General features: G+C 43.8%; 2 protein-coding genes across 6 annotated transcripts in view; one reads left to right on the forward strand and one right to left on the reverse strand.

Moving 5' to 3' along the window:
• Positions 1–1,717: 1,717 nt before the first annotated feature.
• On the reverse strand, positions 1,718–17,004 carry DFFA (DNA fragmentation factor subunit alpha). The gene is made up of 6 exons (XM_033922069.1): positions 16,853–17,004; positions 15,283–15,444; positions 8,690–8,832; positions 7,325–7,514; positions 6,475–6,629; positions 1,718–6,285 (listed from the first exon to the last, which is right to left on the reverse strand). Exons 1-6 carry the CDS (start codon positions 16,974–16,976, stop codon positions 6,082–6,084), a joined length of 978 nt encoding a protein of 325 aa, XP_033777960.1. The 5' UTR covers positions 16,977–17,004; the 3' UTR covers positions 1,718–6,081.
• Positions 17,005–17,039: 35 nt separating this feature from the next.
• The window catches only part of PEX14 (peroxisomal biogenesis factor 14), a 112,902-nt gene continuing 111,435 nt past the window's right edge, over positions 17,040–18,506 (forward strand). The window contains exon 1 of one of the 5 annotated variants that reach the window (XM_033922066.1): positions 17,040–17,062. Coding sequence is in view for 1 of the 5 variants with exons in the window: in XM_033922062.1 (XP_033777953.1) it covers positions 17,522–17,557 (36 nt within the window). In the remaining 4 variants the exon portion in view is untranslated. Of the gene's footprint in view, positions 17,063–17,087; positions 17,214–17,338; positions 17,558–18,506 lie in introns of those variants that run through there. The other 4 variants (XM_033922063.1, XM_033922062.1, XM_033922064.1 and 1 more) reach the window with 4 other exon arrangements.

Genomic DNA, 18,506 nt, shown 5'->3' on the forward strand with positions numbered 1-18,506 from the left:
GATGCCTCCAAAGCAGGACAGTGATTCTCCAGCAATCAGCAGATATGTGGCCAGTGACCTTCAGTACTCAGCTGCCACTCTCCCTCCTGCTACTAGGGGCCTGTACTGCTGGCCTTCCCCAAGATCAGATGTTGCAGTCTAGAGACAGCAAGGTAAGCCCGTGCTATCTCTGACTGATTTCCTTACCTCCCAGCAGGACAGCACTTGTTTAGTTTGACTTTGTATGGTGTTATTGGGTTGCATTTTATTATGAGTTACTTGTGGCTCATTACATAATCCTAGAGCAGGGATCTCAAAGTCCCTCCTTGAGGGCCGCAATCCAGTCGGGTTTTCAGGATTTCCCCAATGAGTATGCATTGAAAACAGTGCGTGCACATAGATCTCATGCATATTCATTGGGGAAATCCTGAAAACCCGACTGGATTGCGGCCCTCAAGGAAGGACTTCGAGACCCCTGCCCTAGAGGGAGAGTCAGAGCTGAAACTTAGAGAAATGGATGTGATTGTTCGTTTTGCTCTGAAATCTGTGGCATATAAATTTATTCTAAACATACACACTTGCATTGGGCTACATTTCTCAGGCAACAGTTTGAAAACTAAAACAGAACCATGTTAATCAATCCATTTTTGTTTTATGCACATTTCTTTGTTTCATCTTTTTATTAGATAGGATAATGTTCATTAAACAGTATATTGGTCAATTTAGAAATGGTCATTGCATTCTACTAATTATTCTCCCTTCTACTTATAAATTATTTGTAAAGCAACTGATTTTATTTCAAGTTTAATGGAATAAGGATGGTTTTCAGGCTGAAGTATCACAGTCAGACTTACAAATAAATCAAGAATAAGATGTTTTGTGAGAAAAAGTTGTATATCTAGTCCCATCCTCCCTTTACCCCCCTAGAAAAAGGGTTTTCAACCCAGTCTATTTTTGAAGTTATCTACAATGAATATGCATGAGACATATACATGCACTACTTTCCTTATATGTAAATCTATCTTATGCATTATCATTGTAGGTATCCTGAAAACTTGACTGGTTAGATGTGTCCTGACTAGAGTGAGAACCCTAGTCTAAAACAAGGACTTGTGATAACATGGGGGAAGGGAAATACAGGACTAATTTAAAAATTATGTCTGGGAAGAGGGTGCTTGATGCAAAGAACAAGAACAGTCTCGCAGTTCAGCAAATAAAGACAAAACCAACATTAGATTTCCCAGGAAGCGTGGGAGACCCATAGATCATTGACAGCAGACAAGGAGATAACAGGCAGGAGAGGGAAGATAATGAGATGTTTAAATACCTACGACATAAATATGCATGAGGTCAGTCTCTAAACTGAAAGGAAACTACAGAAAGAGAAAGCATGGGATGAAGTTGAGGTAAGAGTAATCTAAAGACATATACTTTTACAGAAATGGTGGTAGATGCATAGAATAGTCTCCCAGTAGAGGTGATGGAGATAAAGAATGTCTGCAATGGGACAGGGACATGGGATTTCTTAGGGAGAGGAGATAATGGATGGTGCGGAAAGGCCATTTGGCCTTTTTATCTGCTGTTATGTTTCTCTGTTTAACATGCCATTGGCTGCACCATTAGATAGCCTAAAGTTGCATTATTTCTACATTGAACAAACCAAATCATAAATAAGGTGGAAAAATGGTCACTGGATGGTACAGGAAAAGTTTAGTAAAATGTAGTTTGTTAAAAAATATTTTTTTTTTAAATCAAAATGCCAAATACTACAAACTATAAGAACATAAATACTGTATAGAACAATACAATAATACATACCTGGCGCTGTCCTTTGAATTATTTGTATGTAGTACAACCAGTGTACACATAACAAAAATCAGTTGTGATCAGGCGAACATATAGTCTGAACCTACTAAAACACATTTATTTTTTATTAAAAGTTTGTTGTAATCAGGATCCCTGATGAAGGCATAATCCAGCTGAAACACGGAACGTTTTGGGTCCAAACAACATAGCCACCTGATTCCAACTGGTCTTTACTGTGTGCACACCGGTTCTCTGCATTCGGGTCTGGACTATATGTTCGCCTGAGCACAACTGAATTTTGTTACACATACACTGGTTGGTTGTACTACATATAGACCTGGAGCTAACTGCCCTCTGAATTATTTGTATTATTGTATTGTTCTACATGTGTTTTTATGGTTTGTAGTATTTGTGATGGTCAGTATATCAAAATATTAATAAACTTGAAACTTAATGAACTACATTTTAATATAAACTATTTTTTATGCACTACATTGCATTAGATTTTCATGCTATCCCTAATATGTATGAGAGAGATTTTCACAACTCCTACCACCATTGTATACAAATGACTCTCATGCATATGCAGGTGAGGAGTGGCCTAGTGCTACTGCCTCAGCATCCTGAGGTTGCGGGATTAAATCACAGTGCTGCTCCTTGTGACCATAGGCAAGTCACTTTAGTTATTTATAAACCACCTATCAATGGAAGTTGTCTAAGTGGTTTATATTCAGTTACTCAAGCACTCTGCCTTTCTGTCCTGGCGGGCTAACAATCTATCTTAACGTATAGGGGGCAATGTAGGATTAAGTGACTTGCCCAGGGACACAAGGAGCAATGCGGGGCTTGAACTCACAACTGCAGAGTGCTGAGGATGTAGCTCTAACCACTAGGCCACTCTTTCCTCTCCATTGCCCCAGGTACAAAATAAGTACCTGTATATACAGTGTGTAAACAAAAAGTTAGGTTTGTTTTTGTTTTCATTGAAGGATTGTTTTCACTGTGGATCATTGGGTCTCCCCATTTTTCTTTGTTATGCTATACAGTATGGAAACCACTTAGAATGTGTAACCACAAAAAGGCAGTATTCAAGTCCCATTCCCTTTCTCCCATTAAGGACACTAAAAACTCAAACCTGTTACTGGTCGACAAGGGCTCTCAACCCGGTCCTTTAGACATACCTAGCCAATCACGTTTTCAAACCACCCACAAAAAATATGCATGAGATAGATTTACATACAACAGAAGCAGATTTATCACACGAATATTGATTGTGTGTATCCTGCAAACTTGACTGGCCTACAACTGCCTGACAGCCAAAAGAATATTTTTCCTATTTTCTCTTCCTTGTTCCTCCCAGCTACTGCTGCAAGATAAGTCTCTCTGATAGACACAGCCAAGTTTTAATTTAAAACAGCAGTTTCCAGCTCATAGAAAATGAAAGAAATATAAGTGGTGAGATAAAAATAACTATCACCGAGCTTTCCTCACAGCTATTTCAAGATATGAAAGAAGCAAAGACGACTGCACTTCTGACGGTACTTTCAGAGCTCTTGGACTGGCCCCTGCATAATGATGGTGAATCTCATGCTACTGAGCTATTCCGACGGGAAGAGAGGACCAGCTCCAACCTGCCCCTTCCCCGGAAAACAACTCCCTGCAGAAACTTTTTCTGGAAAACATTCTCTTCTTGCTGAGAGTAACTATATTGTCACAGCTTGTTTAGTTATATATTGCCACATAAAAACCATTGAGTGCAATAAGATGGTGCATTTCTTGCTTTGAAGAATAAATAGAACGCGACCAAATTATTTAGTTGATAAAGATTTGTTGAGTTGCAAAATAGCTTTGACTCTGCTTCAAATTTAGGAAATAAACTGGCATGTTGCACATATTTCAGCACGGCAGTGAAATTCTGCCAGGTAACCTTTGTCACGGACCCTCTTTTGGAGTTTCACTCTGTTTTGGACAATTTTTGACAGAGGGAATATTAAAAGTTTTGGGTCTCTGCCCTAACCCCATTTCCCTACTTGCTTAATACATTTTTATATCTACAATGAATATGCATATGAAAACCCTGCTAAGCCCTTACTTGTTTTATATTGTTGAACTCGCCTAGAATGGCTGGATAATATGGAATATTTTTTTAAATAAATGGTACAAGTTCACGCAATAGCCAAGAACAGTTCCACATGCACATTTCTCTCTCTCTCTTTTACCATTTTTAATATTATTTGTTTCCAATCTCTAGCCTTTCACATTCACACACTTCCCTTTTCTAGAGCTTGGCCTACTTCTGCAGGCTTCAGTCAGACAAAGTTTTGCAGTGCATACTGGCCAGACCCTGCTTGCTCCTCTATAGATATCTAAAATGGTTGCTAACAGTAGAGGACACTCACCCCAAATTCTGTATGGCACCCAAAATTGCATGCACATTTTAACTGAGTAACATGCTGATAACTAGCAATAATTGGATACAAACATCTCTAGCAATAATTGGGTACAATGTTACTGCTACTTTATACACCACCGGTAAAGTGTGCCTGCTGCTAGCCTGATTCCTATCCCTTTGATGGAGCAGAGCAGCACCTTTTCTTGCCAAATGTTTTAAAGCAAATAGCAAATGCCATGAAACACATGCCTTGTGTAGGCTCTGAGCACCTGTGCATTAAGCTGAGGACACAGCACCTCACTCTCAAGTAACCAGAGGCAAGAACGGTAAAAAGGCAAACCCAAGCAGAACAGTATATTACAAGAGACCATAAAATAAGGCAACATTTGGGAGATGAAGAGGACATTTTAAAATATTTCCTAGAAAAGCTGAAGAAATAGTTCATTTTAGAGCAGTTGGGACATTATGACCCCTGTTAGAGAACAAAAAATAAAGTTCTTTATCGTCCCTCCAGACAGGCACAGATGGCTGGGTTTACATTCCTCTCCCAGCAGGTGGAGACTGGGAACACTGAACTCTTACAGTATAAGTGGGCTGTGCAGTCCCTCATAGAATCAGTCTGTTCTCAGTCTCCAGCAGGTGGAGGTGGTAAGCCTGTGCAGTCTTCTTTAGGCCTTGTCAGGGTCTGTTGAAAGAGTTAGGCAGTGGCCTTTTTATCTGCCCCTATTTTCTGGTCAGACTGAGCTGGGGTCCTACAGGACCAATACTACCTCAAGATGGTCGAGACCCCACTTTTTCTTTAGAGGAGCCTCAACTAGATGCCTTGCTAAGGAAAGGAAAAGACTACAGTTCTGAGTGCCTGTGGGGTCTGCTCCTTTTAATTTAAAGTTTCTTTAAAAAAAAATAAAACCGAGGCAGTGCTTTTCTTTCTGTGCTGGTTAGCAAGGACTGTGTTCATTCATATTTTTTTCTCCCATTCAGCTGCTGGTCTCATTCAGCCTGCCTCACAGTTCACAATGAGCACTTCTCGCAAGCCGAAGAAGTGCTCAGTGTGTTCCCACTGTGGGCTTAATGCAGTGGCAATTATGTTCTTATGTTGTTTGCGGCTGGAAAGGGGAAGCCTCGCTAGCTTCGGAGCCAGCTGGCTTGATGGTTTCCCCAGCAGCCGCTAAGGGTGTGTCGGCCATGGGTGGTTGGGAGGCCTGAGGTTCCATAACCACCAACAGTGCTGGGGATTCCCCAGCCATCGTGGCTGCTGGCAGGGGGAATATCAGGCTTCCCTTAATGCCAAAGGTACTGGGTATTCCCTTACTGGCACATGGCTTTGCTTTTCCAGGCCACTTCAGTACATTCTGCCTTGGGGATGCCTTTTTCAGTGGGCTTTTCTTCTTTGGGGCAGGAAACTCCACTATTTTGCCTGAGTCTTCTCAGGAGTCCCGCCTAGAGTGGCAAGGCAGGAACAGGTCTTGCAGGCCTCTTCCTCTGCTGAGGAGTGTGATTCTGTCCCGTCCATGGGTCTTTCCCTGGATTTTGTTCTCACCCTGTACAAGGTGTATTACATGCACATGGCTGGTAGCCCTGTCTCCTCTTCAATGGTTTTGTCCTCGTCCGGGGGTGGTGTCTTTGTCAGCATTTCATGGGAGGACAATGTGTTCCTGGATGATGATTTGTCACCTGATGAGGACCTGGGTCTCTCTGGGGAAAGACTACTATCTACTTCAGTGATTCCCACCCCTATCCGCAGGTTTTCAGGATATTGGCAATAAATATGCACGAGATAGGTTTGCATACCAAGGAAAACAATCTCATGAATATTCTTTGTGACCAGCTTGAAAACTTGACTGGCTGAGGTTCACTCAGTTCAGGTTTGGGAATCACTGATCTACACTACAGTGATAAGCATTTTACTTTTTACGCTTTGCTCTCAGTTGCTGTGTCAAAGGCTGTTTTCCCTTCCTCTGTGATATACTCCTCAGGGAACGCAGTGACTGCACTTGCTGCAGACGTTGAGAAAGCTGCTGCTGGCAGGCCTGCTGCAGGGCCTGCACCTTCTGTTTCTCCCAACCCACTGCTAGAGCCAGGGCTTCAGTGGCTTCAGTAGAAACAGCCTGCAGTACAAGCAGAGAAAAATAATTTACAGCACTCAGCTAATAGATTTGCTCCTCCTCTGATGCAAGGACAATAACACCACATTCTCCCATCTCTACAAAGCTTACCACCAGTTCTTGAATGGGTGCATTTCTTTACTCACCGACTGCAGGTGCCCTTGCCTCCATATCTAAACACATCACACTCACCTCTAATTCCTGACTGGATAGACTGAGATCTGGATATTCCTTTTCTTTTATGGTATGGAGGATTTTGTTGCTAAGTTGAACTCCTAAAGCAGGTTTGGAACAGCTGGCACTCATGTCCACTTCATCTGTGGTGGAGGCAGATGCAGATATAGACTCTAGAACAGTAGTGAGACATCTTTAAACCATCAGATTGCAGGTAGCATGCAGCACCCACATGCTACCCAAATTCAGACAGCATTAGTGTAAGTTCTTCTTTACTGTAGGATCTGTTCTTTTTCATACTAAATTATCTGGACCAGTGGTTCTATCTCAACCCAATCCTCAGGGCACACCTATCTAGGTCAGGTTTTCAGAATATCCCCAGTGAATATGCATGGTGAGAAATCTTTATCAAGGAGGCAGCATATGCAAATCTCAAGTCCAGTATCTCTGTTGGAAGCAGTATACTGGACTTGATGAACCTGTGGTCTTTCCCAGTAAAGCAGCTCTTATGTTCACTCCTGAGGACTGGACTGAGAATCACTGATCTAGAGTGAAAAAATATATTGACTATTCAAAGAGTAAAATATACTAGATTCTTAAGGTTGAAGCTAAATAATTGTGGTTTTAAAAAGTAAATGACAATGGTTTAACACCAGCTCATAAACACAGCAAAAACACTGCTAGAATTAAGCTATTAAGAAATGCATGTAGATTTCTTGGAGTAAAAGAATGGTGGTTTCCCCTCTGTCAAACATTCCTAATGAATGAGCAGTTTTCTACTCTGTCTCTGATACTGTCAGACTTTTGTACTTCAGCACAAGTATGCTGGAAGAACAACGCAGTATGCTCATACATAAAGATTCCTCACCAGCAGCTTCAGAAAGTTTTTTGCTTTCAGTCTTCAAAGCCTCCAGGTAAAGTTGCAGGAGCTGCTTGGACTGGCGCTCTTCCTCTCTTCGGTCTAAAACCCGTTGGAGGCTTCCCTGTAGTGACTGTACCATGAGGTGATTTTCTGCCAGTTCCTGTGCCAGCTCATGGAATGGCACATCAATGAGATTCTGGAGGCGAGGAAGAATAAATAGAAAAACACAATCAATAATAAGAGAAAGATATTTAACTAAAGTTGCCAGCTTAATTTATAATAAAAAATATCTCAAAAAAGTGCTGTACTAGGATACTTAAAAGGAACAAAGACAAGCAGCAATGCCAAAAGGCTGAACCTGAGACTCCTTACCAGGTAAACAATTGCTCCATAAACAGAATAATACAAAATTGAATCAATATAATAGGTGATATGTGCCCTTAGTGTGAGAAAGTAAGCTCGAGAGCCAGCAGAATCTGCAGCTCAAGTGCTTAATCTTAGGCAGAACAAGAGAGCTAAGAAGCTCACTTAGCTGTCGCACACCATCATTGGGCACAAATGTGTGCTACCATAAAGTGAATAAGGTGAAAAAAACACTATAAATATTGAAAAAAAAAAAATCAAAAATTGTTATTATGGAGCAAAGAATACCAGGGAAATTTACCCACGATGTAAACGGTAGGAGAATCAAGGACAGTCTTAGCCCCCTCCACAGATGAAAATGATTAAAAAATACTTAAGCTTCTTAAGCAGGATGAAAGGTTAAGTTAGCGTTCAAATATCGGAAGTTACTTATTTTGCAGTAATCTTCAAAATGGTTCAGCCAAGCATTGGTTTTAGGAACAAACAGTCCCTTCTTCAGGAACCAGCGCTAACAGCACAAGTAGGACTCCGCCAAAATGAAACGGCTGCCAGGCAGAGAGTGAGAGAGAGGCTAGAGGGAGGGTATTCTTTGCTCCATAACAACAATTTTTGATTTTTTTCACCTTATTCACTTTATGGTAGCACACATTTGTGCCTGGTGATGGTGTGCGACAGTTAAGTGAGCTTCTTAGCTCTCTTGTTCTGCCTAAGATTAAGCACTTCAGCTGCAGATTCTGCTGGCTCTAGCTTATTTTCTCACATGGAGGGCACATAATCACCTATTATATTGATTCATTTTTGTATTATTCTGTTTACGGAGCAATTGTTTGCCCGGTAAGGAGTCTCAGGTTCATCCTTTTGGCACTGCTGCTTGTCTTTGTTACTTTTAAGTAGCTTAGTTTATGATGGTGCTGATGAAGAGATTCCTTGAATGTACTTAAAAGGTAAAAATAAAGAAGAGCACAGGGTACATCTCAGCATTCAATCTTTATCCTTTCACCTTAATACCTGGAGCTCTTCCTCAGACATCAGGATGATGCTGGATAAGTCTTGTCTCAGTTGTCTGGCCAAACGCTTCCACTTTGGTGAAACACCACTGTCCATTTCATCTTCAGCCTCCGAGTCTCTGGAGAGCCAGGCTGTGTCCCTATCTGTATAAAACAGAAGAATGGCTTGACAATTCTGTGTAAAAAGGTGAACTGACCAATACAGAAGTTTCAACAGGGATGCCACATGCAGCATTGTTCAAAGGCAGCTGTCCTTGCATCCAGTTTGTTCCACACTTTGCAGTCTTCATCCATCTTTTTCAAGGCATATGTTGCTGCCATGAACTCTTCTTGCTTGCCAAATGTGGCAAAATGACATTGTAAGCCTATTGCACTTTCTTTGTTCCCCTATCCCCCACCCTAAACTAAACACCTGTATCTCCACAATGTGGACACTCTTGAAAATGATTAATTAACAGGCAAATAACAGCTTTTGACAGCTGGGCTTTCCTATGTGCCAGCCAAGCAGGAAGGTGTTACCCTTTGTTTAAAACAAGGCTTAAGAACCAAGGCCCATATTCTATAAATGGTGCCTTAGGTTAGGAGCCTAACAAGTGCAAAATGCCATCCTATATAATAAAAGACTAAGCGCACATGCGCACTTAGGATTTCGTGTTGCCTGCCGCTGTGGTGTGTGATCCGTGGCAGCCAACCCAGCGGCAGGGAACATTCTGGCCACTCCCCTCCTCCTGCCCTCACTCACCCTGGAAGCCAGGCAAGCTCTCTCCCTGCCCGCATCCTCGGCACGGGATCGTGTCAGAGGGAATGTGCTACCGAGTTGGAGAGCGGCCTGCGAGGTTCGCGAAAGCCGGCCACCATCGCAGGCTGCTCTTTACAGGAGGATCAGCCACCACGGGGATCGTCAGAGGAGCTGCCGGTACTTTGAAACTTTAAAAAAAAACTTCAGCCGCAGCAGGCCAGCCCGCGGGAAGGGAAGGGAAGGTAAGGGGGAGGGGCCGAACGGAGCAGGACAGCTCACAGTAAGAGAAGGGAATGGGGGTGGGGGAAAATGCTGCTACTACTTCAGCAGGGACCTGGAGGGGAAGGGAAATATCACTGCTGCTTCTGCAAAGGAAAGTGGGGGGGGGAGAGAAGGGAATGGGGGGTGGGAGAAAATGCTGCTACTACTTCACAGGGACCTGGAGGGGAAGGGAAATACCGCTGCTGCTTCTGCAAAGGAAAGTGGGGGGGGGAGAGAAGGGAATGGGGGGTGGGGGAAAATGCTGCTACTACTTCACAGGGATCTGGAGGGGAAGGGAAATATCATTGCTGCTTCTGCAAAGGAAAGTGGGGGGGAGAGAAGGGAATGGGGGGGGGGGGAAATGCTGCTACTACTTCACAGGGACCTGGAGGGGAAGGGAAATACCGCTGCTGCTTCTGCAAAGGAAAGTGGGGGGGGGGGGGAAGAGACAGAAAGAAATACAGACAGACAAAGGAGGCCAGGGAGAGAGACAGACAGAAATAAAGACAGACAGGGGACCAGAGAGACAGACAGAAAGAAAGACAGACAGACAAAGGAGAGAAAAGGAGGCCAGGGAGAGAGAGAGAAAAATAGCAGGAGGGAGAGAGACAGAAAGAAAGGAAGAAAGAGACAGGAGCAGGGAGAGAGACATAAATAAAGAAAGACAGACAGGCATATATTCTAGCACCTGTTAATGTAACGGGCTTAAACACTAGTTAAAAAAATAATTAAGCAGTAAGAAAAAAAATGTAGATGCCTGCAACGCGGCTACGGAGGCGTTTTACTGCCACTGTTAGGTGCCATCGACTTGTGCTAAAGTCCTAGCAACTTGATGAATCACAGATTTAAAATGAGATCGGTTTTGTGCTAGTCCAGTAAAGTCCTCCAGCATCATTCCCATGGTTGTTTTTCAACATGTCCAGCCATCTGATTGCAGGTCGCCCTTTTCACCCGATTTCTTTGATTCTCCCAAACATAACATGGTATTAAGCGTCATAAAGTGCCTCTATAGCCATGATTCATGTGAAAGATAGGCGCCGGAAATGTAAGCCTTGAAAACCCTGGCCTACATGTCCGGTGCAAAACTGTGATTCTACAAATGGCGCTGATGCATGATTGACATGCAATCGGCGGCCATTTTTTAGGCAGCTGCCGATACCGGCACTGTTTGTAGAATCTGGCCACAAGTGGTATAAAACTTTCTCTAGTTGCAGATGTTGTTTTGGTAACAATAGTCCAGCCACACACTTCTGTCTGTCTTGCTCCAAGAATTTGAACCTTATGGACAGGTCTCAGGTTTTAAAATAAATACTAGTAAGATCAAAGGGATGAATGTTAATTTACTCCCTTTTAAATGGGTCCATCATTTTTTTTTTAATCTTTATTCATTTTCAAATCAAACAATAAGTGCACAAAAATATATCATAAAAGTAATTTCCATATAGCATTATAGTATCTAACATATAAATCTAATAGTGTAAAATCCCCATCCATCCACCCTTCATTACATTCTCAACTAAAATGGAATATACTATATTATACAACATATTATAACATATTGTATTAAATTACATTCCAAACCCACCCTCCCCCTTGATTGTGCTAGATAAAACTAAGAATGAAAAAGAAAAGGAACAGAAAAGAAATGATGTCTATTCATCACAATACTTTTCCAATGGCCCCCCTATCTTTACAAAGTTATTATATGTCCCTTTTTGTACCGCTATTGCTCTTTCCATCTTAAAAATTTGGCATAACGAATTCCACCAGAATGTGTAATTAAGATTCTTGTGATTTTTTCAATTATTGGTAATATGTTGAATGGCAACCCCTGTCATCAATATAATAAAACCGTAGGCGGCGCATGCGCACTCTTATCAGCGTGCTTCCATGATCCGTAGGTCCGTGGCCACCAAGAGTGCAGCATGCCCCGCACTTACTAGGGCCCCACGCGCAGCTGAGAAATTTTACAACGCGGCACTCCCTGCTTTCCTGCAACGGCGGTTTCCCCAAATAGGGGAAAACTCACTCCCTGCTCTCCTCGGCACGCTGGTTTCCCCAGATAGGGGAAAACTCACTCCCTGCTCTCCTCGACACGGCGCTGCCATTTTCGGCACGGCGGTTTCAACAGATAGGGGAAGCCGAAAAGCTCACTCCCGCCTCTCCTCGGCACGGCGGTTTCCCCAGATAGGGGAAGAAGAACAGCTTACTCCCGGCTCATGGTCCTGCCGCTGCTGCCGCTCCTGTTCACAGCAGCCTGCACGTCGCCAACTCCACCCCCCCGCCGCCGCCGCAACAACCGCTACCACTCATGTTCAAAGCGGCCTGCTGAAGTTCGCGGTCGGCTGTAGCGAACCTCGCAGGCCGCTCTCCACATGGTAGCACGTTCCCTCTGACGCGATCGCGTCAGAGGGAACATGGTACTGAGGTGGACAGCGGCCTGCGAGGTTCGCTACAGGCGGCTGCGAACCTCAGCAGGCCGCTTTAAATAGGAGTGGCAGCGGTGGCAGGAACCATGGATGGAGGAAGGGGAAGAGGAAAAAGAAGGGCCATGGAGCAGGCAGGAAAGGGGGCTGTTTTGGTGGGAGGGTTGTTCTGAGTGCAGACAGCATGGAGCAGATAGGCATTGCAGAATAGGGGGAGAGGGAAAGGGGTCTGCTTTGGGGGGAGGGGTGTGCTGGGGCACACAGCAATCAGGTGGGGGAGGAACAGAAGTGGGCCAGAGAGCAGGTAGGAATTGCAGAGCAGGGGGAGAGGGAAAGGGCGCTGCTTTGGCAAGCAGGGGGGCCAAAGAGACAGACAGAAAGAAAGACGGACAGACAGGGGACCAGGGAGAGACACAGACACAAAGAATGACAGACAGACAGCCAGCGTCCAAGGAGAGAGAGACAAATAAAAAAAAAAAACCAGACATACAGACATCTACTCTGGGCGGCGGGAGGAAGGCAGTACGGAGTGCCGCTGGAAGTGGCTGCTGGGAGGAGGGCTTCGAGCCGCAGAAGACTGTCCACAAAGCCCCTGCGGAGAGTTGGCCCAACCTCTCCTTCCTCACCGACGCCGAAGAAGCTGCAGGCCCTGCTCCCTCTCGCGCTCTGAGCACTCACGATTCGCTGAAGGGTGTCGTGCCGGTGCTGCAGGTACAGGGGGATGCTTTTGTTGGAGAGGTTTGCTGGGGGGCAGACAGCTTTGCTCGGAGGGGGGGGGCGGGGGAAGACAGAAGGGGGCCATGGAGAGACAGTCAGGGAGAGGAATAGGGGGCTGCTTTGGGGGAAGGGGTATGCTGGGGGCAGACAACTTTGCTCTGGGGGGCGGGGGAATGACACAAGGACACAGACACAAAGAATGACACACAGGGGGCCAGTGAGACAGATAGAAAGGAAGACATTCAGGCAGCGTCCAAGGAGAGACAGCCAGCGTCTAAGGAGAGACAGCCAGTGTCCAAGGAGAGAAAACCAAATAAACATAGACAGACAGACAGCGGCCAAGGGGAGAGAGAGAAAGAAAGAAAGACAGACACACACATCTATTCTAGCACCTGTTAATGTAACGGGCTTAAAGACTAGGGTTTATTATGTTGTCTGGGAAGTATGTCTGTTATGTTCAGTTGATGGAGTTTTTAGATAGTTGAAACTTTGCTCTACATGTTTGTATGGGGAGGGGAGAGCATTTTAAAGCTCTCACGCTAAGTTTTCAGAAAATTTAATAAAATATTAAGATTGCACATCTATTCTAGCACCAGTTAATCTAACGGGCTTAAACACTAGTAACTAATAAAAGTTTATTATTATGTGACGATATTTGACTCTTCTTCCTCATAGCCATTCCAAATAAAACAGTATCATAGGAAAGCGCAACATGGTTTTCCAATAAAGAGTTTACTTGAGTCCAAATTGAATTTCAAAATAACTTGATGAAGGGACAATAATAAAGTAGATGATCTAATGTCCCTGGTTCCAGATTATAGTGCCAGCATTTATTAGACTTAGAGCTATCTAATTTTTGTAAACGAACAGGGGTCCAAAACGCTCTATGCAACAAAAAGAACCAAGTTTGCCTCATAGATGCTGACACTGTACATCTCATCCTCCAAGACCAAATTCGTGGCCATTGAGATGCAGAATCTGATGCTTAATCTCAATGCTCCAAATGTCTCTGGGTCCATCATTTTATAAAATACTTTGGCATCCAAATTACCCAGAATGTGGCTATCTATATAGAGCAAATGATAGCCCTTTATTAAGGATAATTCTGGGGACTGGAGAAATGGAAAGAGAGTACATTTTCTTGGTTTGGTAGGATGCTGCTTTTAAAATGAATGAAATAAGTATCAGAGTTTGGGTAAAACAATCTTTACCTACACTAGTCACTCAGCCAATTTTACAGGACCTGCAGAGGACTGTGCAATACTTTATCTAGAAAGGGAAGCCTCCTAGGATGGCATAATCCACTCTGAGAAAGCATAAGGGGCTAGGGGCTTATTATAAAGCAGCACAGTTGAGGCAATTATAAGATTGGAGGGACGAAGGTTCTTATAAGAGATATATAAAAATAGATCAACACTATAACAACGGCACTGCTGTGTTTTCTGGTTTGGGCACAAAAGAACTAAGGGCAAATAAGGATATCGAGAATCCATCTACCCACCATATTTTAAAACTGTGGTGGAAAACTTGAGATAAGCTGAATGAAAGGTGTTTTTAGGTCTTTACTCACCCCCATTCATTGAAAACTGGGATTTAAGGGAATGGAAGAGTTAAGTTAGATCCACGGATTGGAAAGGGGTTTTGAGCAGAAATATTTCTGCAACTAGCTTAACATTGCTGAGTAAAATCCATCTTACAAATTCAAAAGGCATTTGGGATTTCCTAATAGGGAATTTTATGCTTTCTTGAGAACAAGGTATGGTCTACAGCAGAAGGAGCAGGCAGAGGCTGGGCAAAGGGAGCTCACCAATTCAAACAATTATGATTAACCGAATAGCCTATGAGGAGATTGATCTTCCATTTATATGGAGGACTTACACAGAAGGGCTTTTATAAGCTCCCCTATATGGCAGAATGGAAGTCTGGAGGGATATTTACAACAGAGTTAATACGATGTCTCTGTTGGCGAGTGTTAAAGAAGCTAATTCAAAAATATTATTGAGATGATACATGACCCCCCACATGCCTGAACCAAATTTTTCCCAGATTCCCCACTAGATATTAGAGGAGGTGCTCCGAGAGGAGTTCTCATCTGTATACATGGTGGCAGTATCCTAGGGAATCCAAAGAAGAAGCAGAGTGAGCCAGGTCTTTAAACAAACCACACTTTAATGGCAACCAATGTAGCATATACAAAGTATCATCTAAACATACACTGGATTCGACACGGGCTATGTTTTGTCAAGTGAGCCTGCATCAGGAGTTCAAGGATATAATGTCGAACCATAAAATATGCCAGAAATACACTGCAAGAGTCTTACTGCTTAAGGGACATGAGTAGTGTTTATATATGGTATTATGAAAATCTTTCTAAAGACTAAAAGCTACAAGAGTACTAAACTTTTTTCTTAGTTCAGCATCACAGTGACAGATTATGAAGGATTTTTGTACCTGTAGTGCTGGAAGCCCAAGTCTCACGCTTGCACAGGAACACAAATTTTGTGTTCTGTGGTAGACACAGAAAGTATTCTTCATCCTCCAATATGGTTCCATCTTCTGCCAAAACTATGGTAATAGGTTCCTGGGTGCCGTCAAGAGCCAGAAGTACACAGCCTGAAAAGGCAGATACGGGTTTGATTTTAGGAAGACTGGGTCAAGAATACAACTACAGAACTTAGGATTTCTCCAGTAGCGACAGCAACAACCATTAAGCATATGGAACAAATCCAACAGCAACAGCTGTAACCAGACACTGGGAGTGTGCTGACAGATTTACACATGCTGTGAAGTTGGCACTCAATCACTCTTTTTACGATCCTGTGACCCTTATAATATTTACACATCTTTCATCCAAAATCATATACAACCATTTCTATTATACAGAGCTGAATGCATAACATAATACAGTAGCTTCAACAGAGAAGGGGATAATTGTCATTACAATACAGGGCACAGGCAGAGCATATCTGGCTATCCATGGGGCTAGTGATGAAAAATGGGGAAGGAGGGGAAGCAAAACAGGAAGAGATGAAAACGCAAAATATTTTATAATAGCCGTCCAATTTCCTTATCTCAGGATCTCTACAAACCAATAAACCAGCCAAAACTATTTTCATTACTAATGGAGCTTAGATAACTTGTATGCAATTATTTTAGTTGCTCACATGACCAAAGCTGCATCTCTGCTCAGAGAACATGTGAAATGGAATCTCCTTAAATTTTTTTCCAAGCCTCAATCTGTATATGGTATTTAAACTAAAAAAACAACAACCTAAACACCCAAAGATGAACATGCATTCCGAAGATGGTACAGGGCAATGACTCAAATGGTAAACAAAATATAAAATATACAAAATATTCAATATGGTATTTCAACCAACCTAGATAAAATCAAAACCAATACTACTACATCAGATGTGATTAAATGCCATTAAAGATCCTGGTATTCCACTAACTTTTGATTCATTCTATCGTCCTATCATTGGTTATTCGGTATCCACCAAACCCTGTGGGTGCTGGATAACTGAGATTCACTGTATTTATTATGCATTTGCCGAGTAATAGGTATAAAATAACTCAACTCATATTACATATTATACCGTATCAACACAAACAAGAAAAGGGAGCCAGATTCTCCAGATCTTATACTTTCAATTGGGAGGATTTGATGCACCTCATTAGGCCCCAAAGCCCTTATTTATGTAAATAATTATGTACCACTTATAGCCTAAGTAGTTTACATTCACGTACTCAAGCAATTTTCCCTATCTGCTCACACTCTTATCTAGTGTACCTGGGGCAATGGAGGATTAGGCGACTTGCCCAGGGTGACAAGGAGCAGCGCGGGATTTGAACCCAGAACCTCAGAACCCATACTCTTCAGATTTACCCATGCAGGCAGGCCCGCACATGAGCCGACTTTCACCAGCATTCCCCTGCCCGAGGAGGCCCCTATGCCACTACCTCTGCTCTCCTAGTGAGATCCCATGTCAATATCCCGGAGCTCCCCTCCTGTTCATACCTTTGCTCCGCAGCTCCTGGAGGGAGCCAGCAGCCACCCCGCGCTGCTCGCGACCGCCTCCGCGGCTGATCAGACATCTTTTCAGGGGACCCCTCTCCACGGCTAGTGAGCTGTCGCCCTCCATCCCAACCAGGAAGTACACGTGGCGGAGACCACACACTTCCGCATTCTAACGGCGCCAATGGCAGTCTGGCAAAATAAAGAGCCAAGGTGAACTGCTTCCAGGGTGCCCAAGGGGGAAGAGGCTCCACAGGCCCGTTACATCCGAAGAAACACTTTTCCACCGGTCTCTTGAAGCGGCAACATACAAAGCGCATCCACAGGCCCGCCTGAGGCTCCGCCCTCTATCTGGGTTCCCCTGGTAACAGCAAGCCCGCGTGGGAGGGGGTGGGGCTGCTCTGAGCTTCTCGTAGATTTTCTGGCTGTGTGAAGAACTTCGTTGGGCTGTTTTTCTGTTCATTTTTTTTTTTTTTTTGGGGGGGGGGGGGGTAAGCTCTGAGCAACTTCTTTAACGTCGACCATGGTTAAGGGCCGGATGTACCTGACGGTGTTTTGGCGGCATCTTTCTGTTTCTCTGCCTGTGTTCCGTTGCTCGGCGCTCGTCTACTGAGGTCTGTGTAGAGCTCTCGGCGCGCTGCGGTCGGTAATGGATTAGTCAGGTCTCATAAAATGGCTTCCTCGGAGCAGCCGGAGCCGCCGAGGCAGGTAATTAGAGGGGAGGGGGGGGTAAAAGCAGCAGGACTCCAGCCTGCTGATCACAGGGTGCAAATGCAGTAATAATTTGGGGCGGGTAATAAGAGGAAAGGGGGCAAAAGCAGCGGGGGCGGGTGCAGGTAACGCAAGGAGAGGGGGGTGAAAGCAGTAAGACCTGTGGTAGGTAATAAGGGAAGGAAAATAAAAGAAGAAAGTGGGGTTGATGAGAAAGGGGACCTGTGGGAAGCAAATAGAGAGGAGTGCGAACTGTACAAGGCACTGTTAGGGGGGTGTTCTTGGTTACAGAGTGGTCACACGCCCAATTTAGAAATAGGTTGAAGTTCTCGCACAGATGCGAGTGGATAAGGCCCTGGAAACTGATAAGATAAATCGTAGAATACGGAAAGCAAGGAAATGCTGATTGAACCTTTCATAATTCTGCTCAGTTAGTCTTTGGAGTCTGGAAAGATCCTGAAGTTCTGGGAGAAAGCAGGTGCAATTTTATGTCAAAAATGGAAACAAGGAGGAGACAGCTAAATAGAAACCCACCTGCCTACATTTAGTAGTGAGCAAAGCTAGGGACACAGTGCTGAAAATTGCAAGACCATATAGTTTGACATAGAAACATATATATGTGATGGCAGGAATAGCCACAAGATCTAGGCTGCCTGGTTTGCCTCTAATGCACGGCCATAGACCGTCAACTGACTTCTAGCTTTTGCTTCATAATAACTAAAGCTAGTTTCTGTTTATCTACACTCTGATCACATCCTGCTACATGACAACCTCTCTCCTCTCCAATCCATTCAAAATTCTGCTGCACAACTCGTACTCTGCCAAAGTTGGTATGCATGGGTCATACCCCTCTTAAAATCACTTCGCTGGTCCCTAGCCATTTCTGAATACAGTTGCTGACCTACAAATGCATCCACTCCACTGCCCCTCCCCCCCATATATTTCC

The sequence above is a fragment of the Geotrypetes seraphini genome, chromosome 15, assembly GCF_902459505.1.
Source record: "Geotrypetes seraphini chromosome 15, aGeoSer1.1, whole genome shotgun sequence".
NCBI classification, from domain to species: Eukaryota; Metazoa; Chordata; class Amphibia; order Gymnophiona; family Dermophiidae; genus Geotrypetes; species Geotrypetes seraphini.

What these genes read in the sequence shown, in the direction of transcription:
- DFFA (XM_033922069.1), bottom strand. Translation starts at nt 16,976, where the DNA reads ATGGAGGGCGACAGCTCACTAGCCGTGGAGAGGGGTCCCCTGAAAAGA. An exon ending in CCAGGAGCTGCGGAGCAAAG is followed by an intron (nt 15,445 to 16,852) that starts GTATGAACAGGA and finishes CTGCCTTTTCAG; the next exon opens with GCTGTGTACTTCTGGCTCTT. An exon ending in TGTCTGAGGAAGAGCTCCAG is followed by an intron (nt 7,515 to 8,689) that starts GTATTAAGGTGA and finishes CCTCGCCTCCAG; the next exon opens with AATCTCATTGATGTGCCATT.